Genomic DNA, 15383 nt, shown 5'->3' on the forward strand with positions numbered 1-15383 from the left:
TAATAGTCTCCAAGTCGCTACAACTGAATTTCCTTCTAATATAATAATAATAATACCATGCCGTCAAGTCAATTCTGACTTGCACAGTTCCGATCTGTGTAAAGATTTGGCACACAACAGCTGCAACTCTGCAGTTCCTTCTACCCTGAGCTAAACGGATACTGTTCACTCACTCTTTTAATACCTGTTTAAAGAGAATGGCATAAAACTTGAAAATTCCTATGGATTTGCCCCTAAAACATCATTTAAAATGTCTTATAAAAACAGTTTTATGACCAAGTAAAACAGCATTATACCCTTGTTATCCAATCCAATCCAATCCAATCCATCCCTCCCTCCCTCCATCCACTTCCTTCATCATCATCATCATCATCTTAGAACTGCAGAGCTGGAAGGGACCCTATGGATCATCAAGTCCAGCCCCTGTCAAAGAGACCCAGTGGGGAATCAATCAAACTCCCAGTCTCTGACTCTGCTTCTTACAAGTAGCTGTTCTCTGCAGAACAGGTGGTAGGAAAAAGTTCTGTGCCTGAGACTGTGAAGCACAGCTTGGAAAAGTTGGGTGTTTTTTTTGTTTTTTGTTTTTTTTGCACTGCAATCCTAGGAACCCTACATCTACCATGATCTGCTCTCCAGGGTATTCTCTGATGAGATGCTGCCAGTCAGAGTTTGGCATTAATGGCCCAGATGGAGAAAGAATCTAGTGCGGTATGTATAAGGCTTCTTCTTGTCGCCAAAGCTGAATATGAAACTGACAATCATAAATGCCACTTTGGCTGGACTGGCAGGGAGTTGATTTGTCAAATTGCTGACATATCCAAGTCAGATCAATATAGACATTGTGCAGCTTGATGTCTAGTATGTGACGGCACTTCTCCTTCCAAAGGGGGGGGGGGCGCTTCACCCTCTTCTGTCGATACAACATTGTTCTTGCCTTTCCGTTTCATCATCTCCTGAAATGAACTGACTTGTCCTCATGATGCAATGCTGGGCGAACACTAGAAACAAAGCACCTTGCCTAAGAAACAATTTTGCAAAGAGACTAGATGGCCGTCTGTCAAAACTCCCTCAAGGAAAGGGATGTTTTGGGCAGATATAACAGTCATATATGCATTGTGGGTTGTATGAACATGTTTCCTCAAAAGAAAAAGGAACATTTTCCCAATCTGGTTGTGCAGCTCCATAATTTTAGTCCCTGGACTGAAAGGGCTTCGTTTAGACAAGCATGTGTAGTATTTCAGGGTCAAACTTTACATTACAGATATGCTGTAATTAGTGCAGGATCCATGATAGTGCTCCAGAGATACGATATAAGCAGACGAATCCAGATTAATCCAAGATGGGAAAGGAAAAGAGAAAGGGATGGGGGGAAAGAAGAAGAAGATGGAGAGAAAAGAAAAAGAAGAAAAGGGGAGATAGGCTAGGTAATGGCTATGGGGAAGACCTGCCTGCATAGCCATGACTTCAAGTTAGTCTTGAAGGCCCTCAGTGAGGAAGCCAGGTGGATCTCAGCAGGTAGGTTGTTCCAAAGGCAAGGGGCCACAGCCGAGAAGGCTTGATTTCTGTTTTTTCCCCACCTGGCCTCTCTTGGCATTAGGCCCCTCAGCCATCTGGCCTGACTGGAGCAGGTGATACGGGTTGAAATGGGCAGAAGAAGGCACTCTGCCAGGTATCGAGGTCCTAAACCATTAAGGGATTTTTATGTAATGGTTGACACCTTGAAATCAATACGGAAGCGGATAGGTAGCCAGTGTAAGGCAGCCAAGATGGGGGAAATATGACGAAATCTTTTCACCCCTGTTAATAGCCTGGCCACAGTGTTCTGGACCATCTGAAGCTTCTGCATCAGTTTCAAAGGAAGCCCCACGTAGAGAGCGTTACAGTAATCCATTGTTGAGACCACGAGCACATGGAACAGCATGGTGAGCCCCCCCCCCTCCCGTGTCTAGATAGGGACGCAGCTGGGCGATCTGCCGAAGATGTAAGTGGGCAGACCGAATCACAGACGCTACCTGAGTCTCCCTGGTAAGCACTGGGTCAAGATGGACCCCCAGACTGCGAACCAAATTCTTTGTGGTGAGAGTCACCCCCCCAAAAAAAGAGAGGGAGTTCCCCAAACCACTGATACCAGGTCTCCCCACCCGCAGGACCTCTGTCTTGTCCGGGTTCAACCTTAGTCCATTTGACTGTGTCCATTGCAGAACGGCCTCCAGGCCGCCCCCAAGGGACGGAAAAGCATCCACTGCAGATGGAAAAAAAGGAGATGTAGAGCTGGGTGTCATCAGCATTTTGGTGACACGAAGCACTTGCTCTCCTAATTTTGTCTGCAATGTATAGTTTGGCCTTCATTTGTGAAGCACACAGTTAATATCTCCCTCCACCCACTGCAATTCCAAACTTTACAACTTCTGCATTTTTGAGATGTTTGAGTGAAACAAGCCAAAACAGCGAGAAATGTTTGCTACAGCTGACAATAAAAGGAAGACTCCGATTCCATGCATTTTCATCCCAACTGCCCCACATCATAACTGCAAGAATCAACATCTTTGCATGTCAACAAAAAAAAAATCTATGCTTACTCATTAGAAAATTAATCACACTGGCTTGGGTGTTTGTGCTGTTAGCAGTATCCCTTGTTGAAATTGATTAGTAATTAGATAATAAAATAAACATCTGTAACCATGGAAACACCTGCTCCATGGCTATTAAATGTTGCAGAGGAGAAAGAGGAGAAGAGATAATGATGATGATGATGGTGGTGATGTGGCTAGCTAGCATCAACTTTTCAGGGTTGTGACACAGCCAAAGTATCAATCCCACACCATAATATTACCCCATACACTTTCTAGATACTCATCATTGTTAGATAACATTCATCCCTAACTATACATCTCTCCATAGGGACGTGGTGGCGCCATGGGTTAAACTGCAGAAGCCTCTGTGCTGCAAGATCAGAAGACCAGCAGTCGTAAGATCGAATCCATGTGACGGAGTGAGCACCCATCGCTTCTCCCAGCTCCTACCAACCTAGCAGTTCGAAAGCATGCAAATGCGAGTAGATAAATAGGTACCGCCATGGTGGGAAGGTAACAGCGTTCCGTGTCTAAGTCACACTGGCCACGTGACCATGGAAACTGGCTTTGGACAAACGCTGCCTCTATAGCTTGGAAACAGGGATGAGCTCCACGCCCTAGAGTAGGACACGATTGGACTAAATATCAAGGGGAACCTTTACCTTTATACATCTTTCCAATCCAACATGGTAACCTGAAAAGAGGGGCTGGGCCTGGAGAGGGAGAAGAAAGAAGCAGGTACAAGGTCCTTCCTCCATCACAAATGACCCTCAGCAGGAGTGCTTTCTCTCTTCCTGACTTGCCTTCCCCTCTGGTGCCACTATCCGTATGCATCTCTTCGCATACAGTCTATGAGACTGGTGGACCAGATGTCGCAGCAGCCAATGTTGGGCAGAGCCAGGGCCCAAAGTGGGTATGCACAGAAATGCACGTATGTGCATGCATACTCATGCAGGCAAGCAAGCATCCATCGACACATATGCCCATGTGCTGATAGGCACTAGATCATAGCTGGGCAGCTGACCTACCCGCTCAACTTCATCCTCTCATTTTCATCCTCTTTCTCTCTCTCCCTATCATCCCTGCCCCGACACACATATATATATATATGAGGCTGGGAGTTCAGCAGGAGGGGTTTTGGCTGTCCACATCTCTTATGGAGGAGGCAGGAGTGGGGTGAGGTTGCACCTCCTTTGCCCTTGTGAACCAGCAAATACTTCTGTCCCAGCCTAAGCGCCTGCTTCCTATCTTGAAGGACATCTGTTGTCAACCGGTCACCTTCTTCTGGTGGCTTCCCCTGGATCCAAGTACCCATCTTTTCCATGGGGGCCCCACAGAATCCCTTCTTCTCTCCCTCCTTCCCAATTTCCTCCGGCTGGGGGCACACCTGCATCAGAGTTCTATAGTATGTAGATCCATGGCCAGAGCAAGAAGGCAGCCCCGACCCATCACTATTTTTGGTGGAAATATGGGAAAGAAAACCAATCCAACACTAGCTATCATTACAAAATGTGTGTATTTACGTACATGTGCCAACAAGCCAATTCTGACTTATTTTTTCCTGGGTTTTCTAGGTAGAGAATTTTCAGAAGTGGTTTGCCATTCCGTTATTCTGGGACTGTGCAGCTTGCCCAGGGCCACACAGGCTGGCTCTACTCACAGGAGGCACAGTGGGGAATCGAAATCCCAACCACTGGCTCTGCTGCCAGAGACCTAAACCACTGAGCTACCCAGCCAGCATAAAGACAAAGTAGGAAATGCAAAACATGGTAGTAGAATAGAGACAATTATCCTGAAAAATAATGGGAAGAATAACCAAAAAAAGCAAAACGCTTGGTGTACAGAAAGTCCTAGGCTTACCTGTTGGCATCTTTGGGGCAGAGTTGCTGCTTGGAACGCCAGAAAGCCATTGCCAGTCCATGTTAGAAAGGTGGGTGTACGTATGTTGCATTAGTGCAACATCAGCACACTAAATAACCAGGTATGAGCAACCAAATAACCTATTATGTGGCTAACAGGATCTGATATAGATTCTGGGTCCATTTGCTGATAGTCCTGCATGCCCATGTCCACAGTCAGTTGAGCTGGCCTAGAAGCAGTTTGGGCCCCTTTGCGGCCCCACCTTTGGGACACGGTAAAAGTCACCCATGAATCATCACAAGGGCCTATCTTGAGATCTTACGTCTTGGCCCGGAATCTCAGAAAATGGGATTCTGCTCACCTGGCAGTGCCTGTTCCTAGGCCAGTAAGCGAGATGCATGCAGAAGACTTCTTCAGCGTCCAGGCCACCTTTGGGACCAGCCCATGAGCACTGACACCAGCTGGACATGGTGGCGATGATGAATGCCTCCTCAGGTACAAGAACCAAACTTTCTCCTCCTCTAGTGCTGTTCAATAGCAATTCTCTGCGATTTAGCCATGTTAGAAATCAACCCTGGGACCAAGCAGCCCATGAACACCTAGGGTGAGATTAGCTCAGGGAGGAAGAGTAGTATGGAATGACTGCTTGGAGAACCAGAGGTAATTCCCTGGTTGTCCCATTTCACACAAAGCAAGCATCCCTCGCTCCCCTCTGCCCGGTTTATACCTAATTGGGGTGGACCGGCCTGCAGTTATCCATCATGTGGCCTGTGGGCAGAAGCTATCCCTGTACATTCAGAGCAAACGTTTTTGCAACCAGAATAAATTAAACCAATTGCCCAGTGACGTGACATGACATTGTGGGTTCAAGTAGATGTTCCCTAGGAGTGGGTTGTGAGGAAGATGCCCAACGTCATGTGGAAGCTAGTCCAGAGGAAAGACTTCTAACCCCATCTCCTCCCTTCTCTCTCTCTCTCTCTCTCTCTCTCTCTCTCTCTCTCTCTCTCTCTCTCTCTCTCTCTCTCTCAATGGCTTGGATGGCTCTGATTGACTTCTTTTTTTTTTTTTAGCTCAGCCTAGCCACGAAGCAGTCCTCCATTCTCTTTATGTAATCGGTGCCCTCCAAAACTAAAAAGGTCCTGGAGAAGGAAGGGAAAAAAACACCTCAATTTCAAGCTCACAGATTACTTTGAGTCCCAGAGGGGAGCGAAGCAATTTAGTGGCTGCTGGCCCTACCAAGGAAAAGGTTAGGAGATTAAGAGACCAACTGCTGTTTGGATAAGTGGTTGGTAATTGCACACCCCAGCAATTATGGGCCACCATCTCCTCTCCCTGGGATGGTGGCCTCCCTCTTTCTCATTTTCTTACCTTTTTCTTCCCTCTTGTGCCGTCAGGGTTGATGCGAAATGTCCCCGAATCCACAGTCCTCCTTGGACCTATTTTCTTTATGTCGTAGGCCAGTTCATCTGCTAGGGCCTTACAAGCTGTCAGGAGCCAAAACACAGAAAACATGTGCATGGCATGAGAGAGAGAGAGAGAGGCAGGCATCACCATCACATAATTTGTACTAGAAAACACAGTACATGCAATTCTGCTGAGGGGCAGATAGTGAGGGCAGTTCTCTGGAAATGTGGTCCCACGTCAAGTTCATATTCCACGTAGCAGCAACTTAGGACATTTTGGGCTGTTATTTCCAAATCGAGACTAAGCAGACAAGATTCACTGGAAAAGACAATAAGACCAGGAAAAGTGGAAAGCAGCAGGAAAAGAGGAAGACTGAGCATGAGATAGATTGACTCAATAAAGGAAGCCATAGCCTTGAATTTGCAAGCCCTGTGCAGGCCTGCTAAGGGCAGATCTTCTGAACATCATAGGGTTTTATAGGGTTGCTGCAAAGTGGACTCAACTTGACAGCACAGAAAAAGAATATTACTGATCCTTGCCAGTCATAGAGACCAGCTTGTACTGGCATAGAGGATGAGATATGTCGAGAAAGCATCTTTGATTCTCCGACACAGAGCCTTCTTAGCATGTGCTTGGATGCTGCCACTGTTGCATGACTCAACCACTCGTGACCCATTAAGCCAAACAGTGTGAAGCATGGTGGGAGGAGGGACTAAAACCCAGGAACCTGACAGCTGTGCCCAAGGGCTGAAGTTCCTAGGATCAGTTCTAAAGCAGACGTTGTAGCTCTTGATATCTGCTACTTTGCAGCACTTCAATATTGTGACCCAGTCAGTCCTACAGAAGGATAAGCTGCTCCTAAACGTCTTAGACCAGGGAATACATGAAGCATCAGTCTGAGCCACAGGACCTCGAACACATATTGCCTGGAATGTTTTGCTTTAGGACGTGACCATCATGTTTAATGACAGGTCCATCTCATGCCTTGCTGCTCTTTGTGAGCTGTTTTGGACTTTGACTCCAATCTCAGCATCCAATCCTTTGCCACCGTTTTGGCCCTTCCAGTTGACACACTGGCATTTTTTGAATCTCACAGCCATCCTCGCTTGTGTCCAAGTTGCTTTAAGCAGGTAACAGTAAGGTTTAGCATAAATGATCAAAACAACAACAAAAAATCACAAGGAAACTCATATTGGCTTTTATATGACATTGATTCTCAGCTACCTATAGGCTGTCTTTTGAAACACTGACAAATTAGGAAGTGCGTCTGTGACATAACTGTTGCATATGTTAAGCTTGTTTGCTTAGTAAAATGAAGAAAACCATTCTAATACTAACAGGTTCAAAGAGGAGACAAGAAGTCACTGTAATTCTCAAAACTTCCTTTCTTCACTCAAGCCCCGCATCCCTCCTCCATCTTAATGTCAATTATTGTAACTATGCTCACATTTCTTAAATTTGGGAGCAGGAAGCAACTTTCTTCCTAAAGCACCCACAGAACCTTCGTACTAAGAAGAGGGAATGTTTATTCTGTGAGACCCCCATGAGCATGGCCCACAGATGGTTTTAACTGCGGGTCTCTACTGCCTCTTGAGAGATGAGATGAGCCAGGGTTCTGTCACATTGTGAGGACCTCCCATTGTTTCTGATAAGGGGGAAAAATATGTTCATGTAGAGAATATGTGTGTGTGTGTGTTTTTAAAGAGGGCTTCTTAAACTCATGGAATGCCTGGCAATCATGCACGCTTGGCTACAGTAAGGCCTGTTAGATCCCTTTTTTAAAACCAATGGTTCCCAACCTTGGGTAACCCTGGTGTTCTTGGACTGCAGCTCCCAGAGGTCTTCACCACCAGCTGAGCTGACCAGGATTTCTGGGAGCTGCAGTCCAAGAACACCAGGGTTACCCAAAGTCGAGAACCACTGGTTTGAACTAGAGATGGTAACGAACCTCCAGTTTGGCAATTTGTCCTGGTTCATTTAGCAGCTGAACAAACGTTTGGCACTTCAAAGCTCCACTTTCTCTGGTGGGCATCTACTCAGAGGCCGTGGCCTGGCTTCCCCGTCCTGCTTCCTCCAGGCGCTTCCTCTGAGTGGGCACCCGTGGCAGAAAACAAGGCTTCGAGACACCAAATGCCTGTTTGGCCGCTCAATGAACTGGCATGGATTGCTGCGGTTCATGCCCATCTCGAGTTTAAATAGAAAAGATACGGAAAAGAAGAACGGAATCTCTCACACACACACAAAAAGCCATCACTGACAGCTTGGCCACTGTGAGAAGTCATATAATGGAGATGCTCCTGCAGAAGTAGGCTTGTGTAACTCAGTGTTAAGCAAGTGGTCGTGTTTGTTACACCACGGCACAAGTGTTATTCGTGAAGCGCTTCCATCGGCGCACTGCACCATCAGTTGAGAAAGGAACCGCATGCCCAATTGTGCCATTGAATGGCACGGACCTTGTTTCCTGGGTGGCTGTTGCCAGAATACTGAGGACTACAGATTCTTTTCATCATTTGTCTTTTGATATAAAGAAAACCCTAAATCCACAGCTTATGGAGAGAAGGAAGCACTGTCAGGCAGGCAAACCGCAGTTTCTAGTAGGTTTTGTCTGTTGCAATAAGAAAGAGCGCCAACTCTAATGTTTGTATCAGCAAAATCATGCTCTTTTTACATTTTCTGCCATTATTCCAGGAAAAATTTAGACAAAATGATTCCATAGTGGAATGGTGTTTCAGCTATTCCTTTGAGGACATGGTCTTAAAAATCTCACAGATCCTTCAAAATTGTGGTCTCCCACCCCACACCTTATTTTTTAAACCCAGAATTTTCTTCCACTCCATTGCTTATCGTAAAAACAATTGCCAGTAAAACTCACTGGGTTGTGTGTGTGTGTGTGTGTGTGTGTGTTTTAAGGGGGAAGAATGAAATATTTGGAAAGTTGATTACAGGCAAAATATATTCTGAAGTGCCCACCGAGCACACAAACACACACAAAAATTTTGTCACCATAAAATATTAATACCTAACTGGGCCAAAACTGCTCTGGAGATGTTTCTCCAGAGAATTATCCTTGGACAGAAACTGTAGACAGAATGGTATCATGTGCCGTACTGGTGAAAAACCTACAGCACAGATGACAGTAACTATTTTATTCAAAGGCTTAGCTGCTGTCCATTGATAATAAACCAAATTTTTAACACTGTTTGTGCCTGTGACAGCACCATCTGGAGACTTTTCCATGCTGTGAGCTGGTCAGATTGGGTGCAGCTGCAGATAAAATATCACCCCTCCTCCCGCCTCTCCATTTAAATGTACAGAAATCCAGCAGACATGTGTTGAAATGTATCATTTACAAGTTACAAGATCCCGAAATATCTCAGGACAAAGAGAAACACCTAAGGTTGGCAAGAGAAGCATGCAGGTAAATCAAAGCATGTCATCAGGCTTGGGGCTTTGAAGATTGCCAATTTTAGGTTCTTCTTCTCAGTGCTTAGAAAAACTACTTTCAAGATCACATCTTTGCTGCCCTTCTGCGAGCAGGCAAGGACCTGTCTCTTCAGACAAGCCTTCCTTCACTAACTAGCTACCTGGGTGTGATGTTTTAGATGATTTGTTAAGCATTACTGTTTTGATTGGGTTTTTAGCACCCATTTTTGTGTTTTTCATTTCTCAGAGTGGTGTCTGGGTTTGTTTTTCCTTTTAAATATTTGTATGCTTATTGTTCTTAGCTTTACTAGTGCCTCGTAATGATGTAAGCTGCCTCTTTATACTCATGGCGCTTAGCTTTAAACATTGTCTTTTAATGACGTAAACCACTGTTGCATACACATTGTTTTTAGCATTAAACATTGTGTTTCAATGTTGCAAGCCGCCTTGGGCTGTTTTCAAGGGAAAAGGCATGGTATAGACAAACAAACAAACAAATTCTGCAAGCAAGCTGCAGAATTATGGGAGCTGTAATCTGAAAAGGGAAGACATGTCCGATCTCTGCACGTGATACTCCACCTCCCTTATTTAAAACTAAAACAAACAAACAAAAAGGTCATCTCAGGAGCCTACCAGTCACAAGAATTAACTAGAAGCATGTGATTAAAGTTTCCTCTTGGACATTTGCCCACCTCAAAATCACAACCTTATATGGGGAAGAACTGCAAGCTACTGAGCCTTGTGTTGAGTTGTAGGCATCCTTCAGTCTCGAAAGACTATGGTATCGTGCTCTGTATGGAGGACTTGGAACAGCGTCTAGTGTGGCTGAGGAGGCCAATTCGAGAGTGACAATCCCTTCCACACTGGAGACAAATCCAATCTGTCCCCTGTCCAGCTCCCTGGTTTTGCTTCCTTTGTGACTTCCTCTTTGCCTCAGCCTGCTGGGCAAGGGTCTCTTCAAATTGGGCGAGGCCGTGATGCACTGCCTGCCTCCAGGCTGAACGATCAGATGTCAGAGTTTCCCATCTGTTGAGGTCTATTCCTAAGGCCTTCAGATCCCGCTTGCAGATATCCTTGTATCGCAGCTGTGGTCTCCCTCTGGGGCGATTTCCCTGCACTAATTCTCCATATAGGAGATCCTTTGGAATCCGACCATCAGCCATTCTCACAACGTGCCCAAGCCAGCGTAGACGTCGCTGTTTCAGTAATGTATGCATGCTGAAAATTCCAGCTCGTGTGTTGAGTTGTATCCTTACAACATCTTAAGGAAGAGCCTTCTAGAGCAGTGATCCCCAACCTTGGGCCCCCAGATGTTCTTGAACTGCAACTCCCAGAAACCCCAGCCGGCACAGTTGGTAGTGAAGGCTTCTGGGAGTTGCAGACCAAAACTCCTGAGTAACCCAAGGTTAAGAACCAGTGTTCTAGAGCAGTGGTCCCCAATCCTGGGCCTCCAGCTGTTGTTGGACTACAAGTCCCAGAAGCCTTCATCACTACTGGCCAGGATTTCTGGGAGTTGAAGTCCAAAAACATCTGGAGGCCCAAGGTTGGGGACCACTGCTCTAGAGGGACTCTGCCCAGGTTGGGCATTAGCTTCTCCTGCTTCCTGTTGTGTAGGTATGACTTTTTTAATGCATGGAGTGTTACAATAATTAAGAGGTGTGTATGGAGGGAAAAAAGGTCCATCCGTTCTCTGGCATGCTTCCTACTCCTGATTTGACATCTGATCTAGATGGTGCCTTTCTCTTGTCCTCAAAGAGGCAACTAGCCATTTTTTTTTGCAACGGGAGCAATCGACACCATCTCCCAACCATTCAGACTTGGATGCAGTTCTTCCCAGAAAAAAAAGAGAGTAGAATGAGATTCACTGCACCTCCAAAGAAAAAGAAAGCTTATGCTTTCAGAGGAGGAGGAAATCCAAAGGGGACGGAGGGTTGATGTTCATCTTCCTAACGTGTTTAGCTTTCAGGGCTCCTAAATTTTGCTGCCCTGGGACAAAGTCCTAGTTATTCTACCCTTGTTACAAACCTACTGGGCTTCTTCTTTCGACCTGAGTTATCCTTTTACAGAGCCTGTGGGTTGCCAATGGCTCAGTTGCTCCAGGATGTTCTCATGCACCTAGCTGCTTTTCCACCTTTAAGGGAGGACAACAGATTCAGGGAAATGTACATTTTCGCCACAGGGGAAACCTAGCCTGGGGCACGATTTCAGCCAGGCAACCCTCCACCCTGCATTCCTGCACAGAATTTCCCAATGAACCTTTTGGGCAGTAAAAGGAAATGTGGACTGAATACAACCCACAGGTCACCGGGGGGGGGGGGGCACATCAACAGTCCCATTTGCCTCCAAGTGCGAAGCCTCGTTGCCGCTTAGAGTACATTGGTGGAGGAAGGAAAGAGCAAGCGCCCAAATCACTGAATGATGGCCTCCCTCCACTGGAAGCAGTACAGACTCTTAACAAGCCTACATGCTGGAGCAAGAGGGAAATGAATACAAGGCAGAGAGAACGGAGGATCACTGTCCCTGCATAGTTTCATGCCTGGTTCCTGCAAGGTGTCCAATGGAGGAAGGCCCCCTTTGAGTTGAAAAAAAGAGAGATTCTCCTCCATTCCCCTTTCTTTTTCAAACATGTGCTGTGTTTGCTCCCCAGCCAAACCATCCCCACTCTCCAAAGAGCAAGCTGAAGACCAATTGCTAGGAACCTGATTGCAAGCACGCTTCAGACTGCCATCCTCTTCATCTCTCAGGGGGCTGGGGATTCTGAGACCCTGGCATCAGGAAGACTTGTCTTCACATCACAAGCTTGTAAAGGGACCTGACCGAGGGGAAAGTCAGATGGGAATTCAGCCTGTCCACCATCCCCCACCTCTGGCCAAAGGAGAGAACTACAAGGTGACCATTTGCACCAACACTCAGGGAACTTTTTTTTGCAGCCGAAAGATGGAGTGAGTCAAGATCACATTCCCTGATCCAGACAAAACAAGGTGACCAGCTTCCTCTTCCTTTTCTTGAAAGTTCCTGCCAGCTCATTAACACCTGTTTTCATCTGCAGATATTGACTGATCATGCTCACCTCTCACAGTCACAAACTCCTCCACTTGAGTTCTCTTTGTTGTTGTTGTTTCCCATGGACCAGAGCACGCCAGGCCCTCCCGTCTTCCACTGCCTCCCGGAGTTTGGTCAAATTCATGTTGGTAGCTTCGATGACACTGTCCAACCATCTCGTCCTCTGTCGTCCCCTTCTCCTCTTGCCTTCACACTTTCCCAGCATCAGCGTCTTTTCCAGGGAGTCTTCTCGTCACATGAGATGGCCAAAGTATTGGAGCTTCAGCTTCAGGATCTTTCCTTCCAGTGAGCACTCAGGCTTGATTTCCTTCAAAATGGATAGGTTTGTTCTCCTTGCACTCCAGGGGATTCTCAAGAGCCTCTTCCAGCACCACAATTCAAGAGCATCAATTCTTCGGCGGTCAGCCTTCTTTATGGTCCAGCTCTCAATTCCATATATCGCTATTGGAAAAAACATAGTTTTGACTATGCAGACCTTTGTTGGCAAGGTGATGTCTCTGCTTTTTAAGATGCTGTCTACGTTTCTCATAGCTTTCCTCCCAAGAAGGAGTCTTTTAATTTCGTGGCTGCTGTCACCATCTGCAGTGATCAGAGAGCCCAAGAAAGTAAAATCTGTCACTGCCTCCATATCTTCTCCTTCTATTTGCCAGGAGGTGATGGGACCAGTGGCCATGATCTTAGGTTTTTTGATGTTGAGCTTCAGACCATTTTTTGCACTCTCCTCTTTCACCCTCATTAACAGGTTCTTTAAATCCTCCTCATTTTCTGCCACCAGAGTGGTATCATCTGCATATCTGTGGTTGTTGATATTTCTTCTGGCAATCTTAATTCTGGTTTGGGATTCCTCCAGTCCAGCCTTCCACATGATGTATTCTGCATAAAAGTTAAATAAGCAGGGAGACAATAAGCAAAGGAGCTTTGTCGAACTCCTTTCCCATTTTTGAACCACTCAGTTGTTCCATATCCAGTTCTAACTGTTGCTTCCTGTCCCACCTATAGATTTCTCAGGAGATAGATAAGGTGGTCAGGCACTCCTTTCAAGGACTTTCCTTCCACTTCCAGACACATCCGTAGCTGGGCGTCCTTTCGGCTTTGGCCCAACCACTTCATTAGCTCTGGAGCTACTTGTACTTGTCCTCCACTCTTCCTCAGTAGCATAATGGACACCTTCCAAGCTGAGGGGCACATCTTCCAGCGTCATATCTTTTATCCTTTTCTTTCCGTTCATAGAGGGTTTTTTTTCCAGCAAAGATACTGGAGTGTCTTGCCAGTTGCTGCTCCACGTGGATCACGTTGAGTCATTGGGTGTCCCTGCACGGCATAGCCCATAGGTTCTCTGAATTACTCAAGCCCCTTCGCCACGACAAGGCAGCGATCTGTTAAAGGGTTGAGTTCTCTAGTGTCTTTGTTGTTGTTGTTTAGTCGTGTCTGACTCTTCCTGACCCCATGGAGTTCTTTCCTAGTTGCTATTAAAGCTGCAGAGCAGCAGGCCAAGGTCAGGAGTCCTGGGTTTTTTAATGGTCAGTTGGCAATTATAAACTTGCATGGTTAATTACTAATAGAATCCTCCTGGTCAGTTTTCCTTTCCATCTTCTGAGAAGAGACTGTAAAACAGAGCTTGGAAATCATAGTCAAAATGTGGTAGCTTCTCATTGTAAGTCACACTAGAGTAGGCCCATTGAATCAACAGGGATTTAGTGAGTCAACTCTTCTGTAAGTTCCACTGTTTCAAATGGGCCTACTTTACCCATGCCTTACTTTAGCACAGTAAGAGAAGGCCCATTTGAATCTGTGGAATTGACTCTCTAAAACCCTGTTGATTCTATGGGTCTACTCTAGTGTATTTTACTATGAAATGCTATAGGATTTTGGCCAATGTGTTGGCAAGGAACATAGGATTCTGTGCTATAATTCAGGGGACTGGCCTAGAACCCTGTAGCCAATGATTTTAGGTTCTCATTAAACTATAAATCCAAGAATGCCATTGTAAGATGGAGTTGTGTCATTTGAACTCATATCCAACTGAGCTGTAATGAAAGCATGTGAAGCAGTGGGTGCAAATATTTATTTATTTAAAATATTTTACCCAGCCATTCTCCTTAAAAAGGCAGCAAGACAGCTTGCATCATTAAAAATATTTAAAGCTAAAAACAATGCGTATAAAAATACTAACAATGATCAAACAAATATCACTCTAAGCAAAAGCAACGTCATTCAAAGCAATAAGGCACAACAGTCCATTAAAAAACCGCATTCAGGCAGCCAGTCAGTGAGGGAAAGCTTGCCTGAAAAGAAAGGTCTTTGCCTGCTTGTAGAGGGACAGCAAAGATGGGGCCAGGTTGGTCTCCTGTGGGAGGGAGTTCCAGGGTCTGGGAGAAGTCACAGAGAAGACCCTTTCCCCACCCAATGCACCTGTGAAGATGTTGAAACCAAGAATAAGGCCTGATGATCTTAATACCCAAGTACAGTAGTCTCATAATGACAAACCTAGAGAGCATCTTAAAAAACAGAGACATCACCTTGCTGACAAAGGTCCACATAGTCAAAGCTATGGTTTTTCCAGTAGCAATGTATGGAAGTGAGAGCTGGACCATAAAGAAGGCTGACCGCCGAAGAATGGATGCTTTTGAATTGTGGTGTTGGAGGAGACTCTTGAGAGTCCCTTGGACTGCAAGGAGAAAAAACCTATCCATTCTAAAGGAAATCAACCCTGAGTGCTCACTGGAAGGACAGATCCTGAAGCTGAGACTCCAATACTTTGGCCATCTCGTGAGAAGAGAAGACTTCCTGGAAAAGACCCTGATGTTGGGAAAGTGTGAAGGCAAGAGGAGAAGGGGACGACAGAGGATGAGATGGTTGGACAGTGTCGTCGAAGCGACCAACATGAATTTGACCCAACTCTGGGAGGCAGTGGAAGACAAGAGGGCCTGGCGTGCTCTGGTCCATGGGGTCACGAAGAGTTGGACACGACTGAACAACTAAATAACAACAAAGCCTTATAATGGGAGTCATGGTCGTTGAGATAGCTTGAGCCCAAGCCACCTAGGACTTTATAGGTTA

At 45.8% G+C, this 15383-nt stretch overlaps 1 protein-coding gene across 1 annotated transcript in view; it reads right to left on the minus strand.

Annotated features, from left to right (window-relative positions):
* Nucleotides 1-15383, minus strand: part of CNPY1 (canopy FGF signaling regulator 1) — a 59489-nt gene that overhangs the window by 29305 nt on the left and 14801 nt on the right. The window contains exon 3 of the mRNA XM_020779734.3: nt 5802-5917. Coding sequence (XP_020635393.1) covers nt 5802-5917 — 116 coding nt within the window. The remainder of the gene's footprint in view (nt 1-5801; nt 5918-15383) is intronic.

Source organism: Pogona vitticeps, chromosome 6, assembly GCF_051106095.1.
Source record: "Pogona vitticeps strain Pit_001003342236 chromosome 6, PviZW2.1, whole genome shotgun sequence".
NCBI lineage: Eukaryota > Metazoa > Chordata > Lepidosauria > Squamata > Agamidae > Pogona > Pogona vitticeps.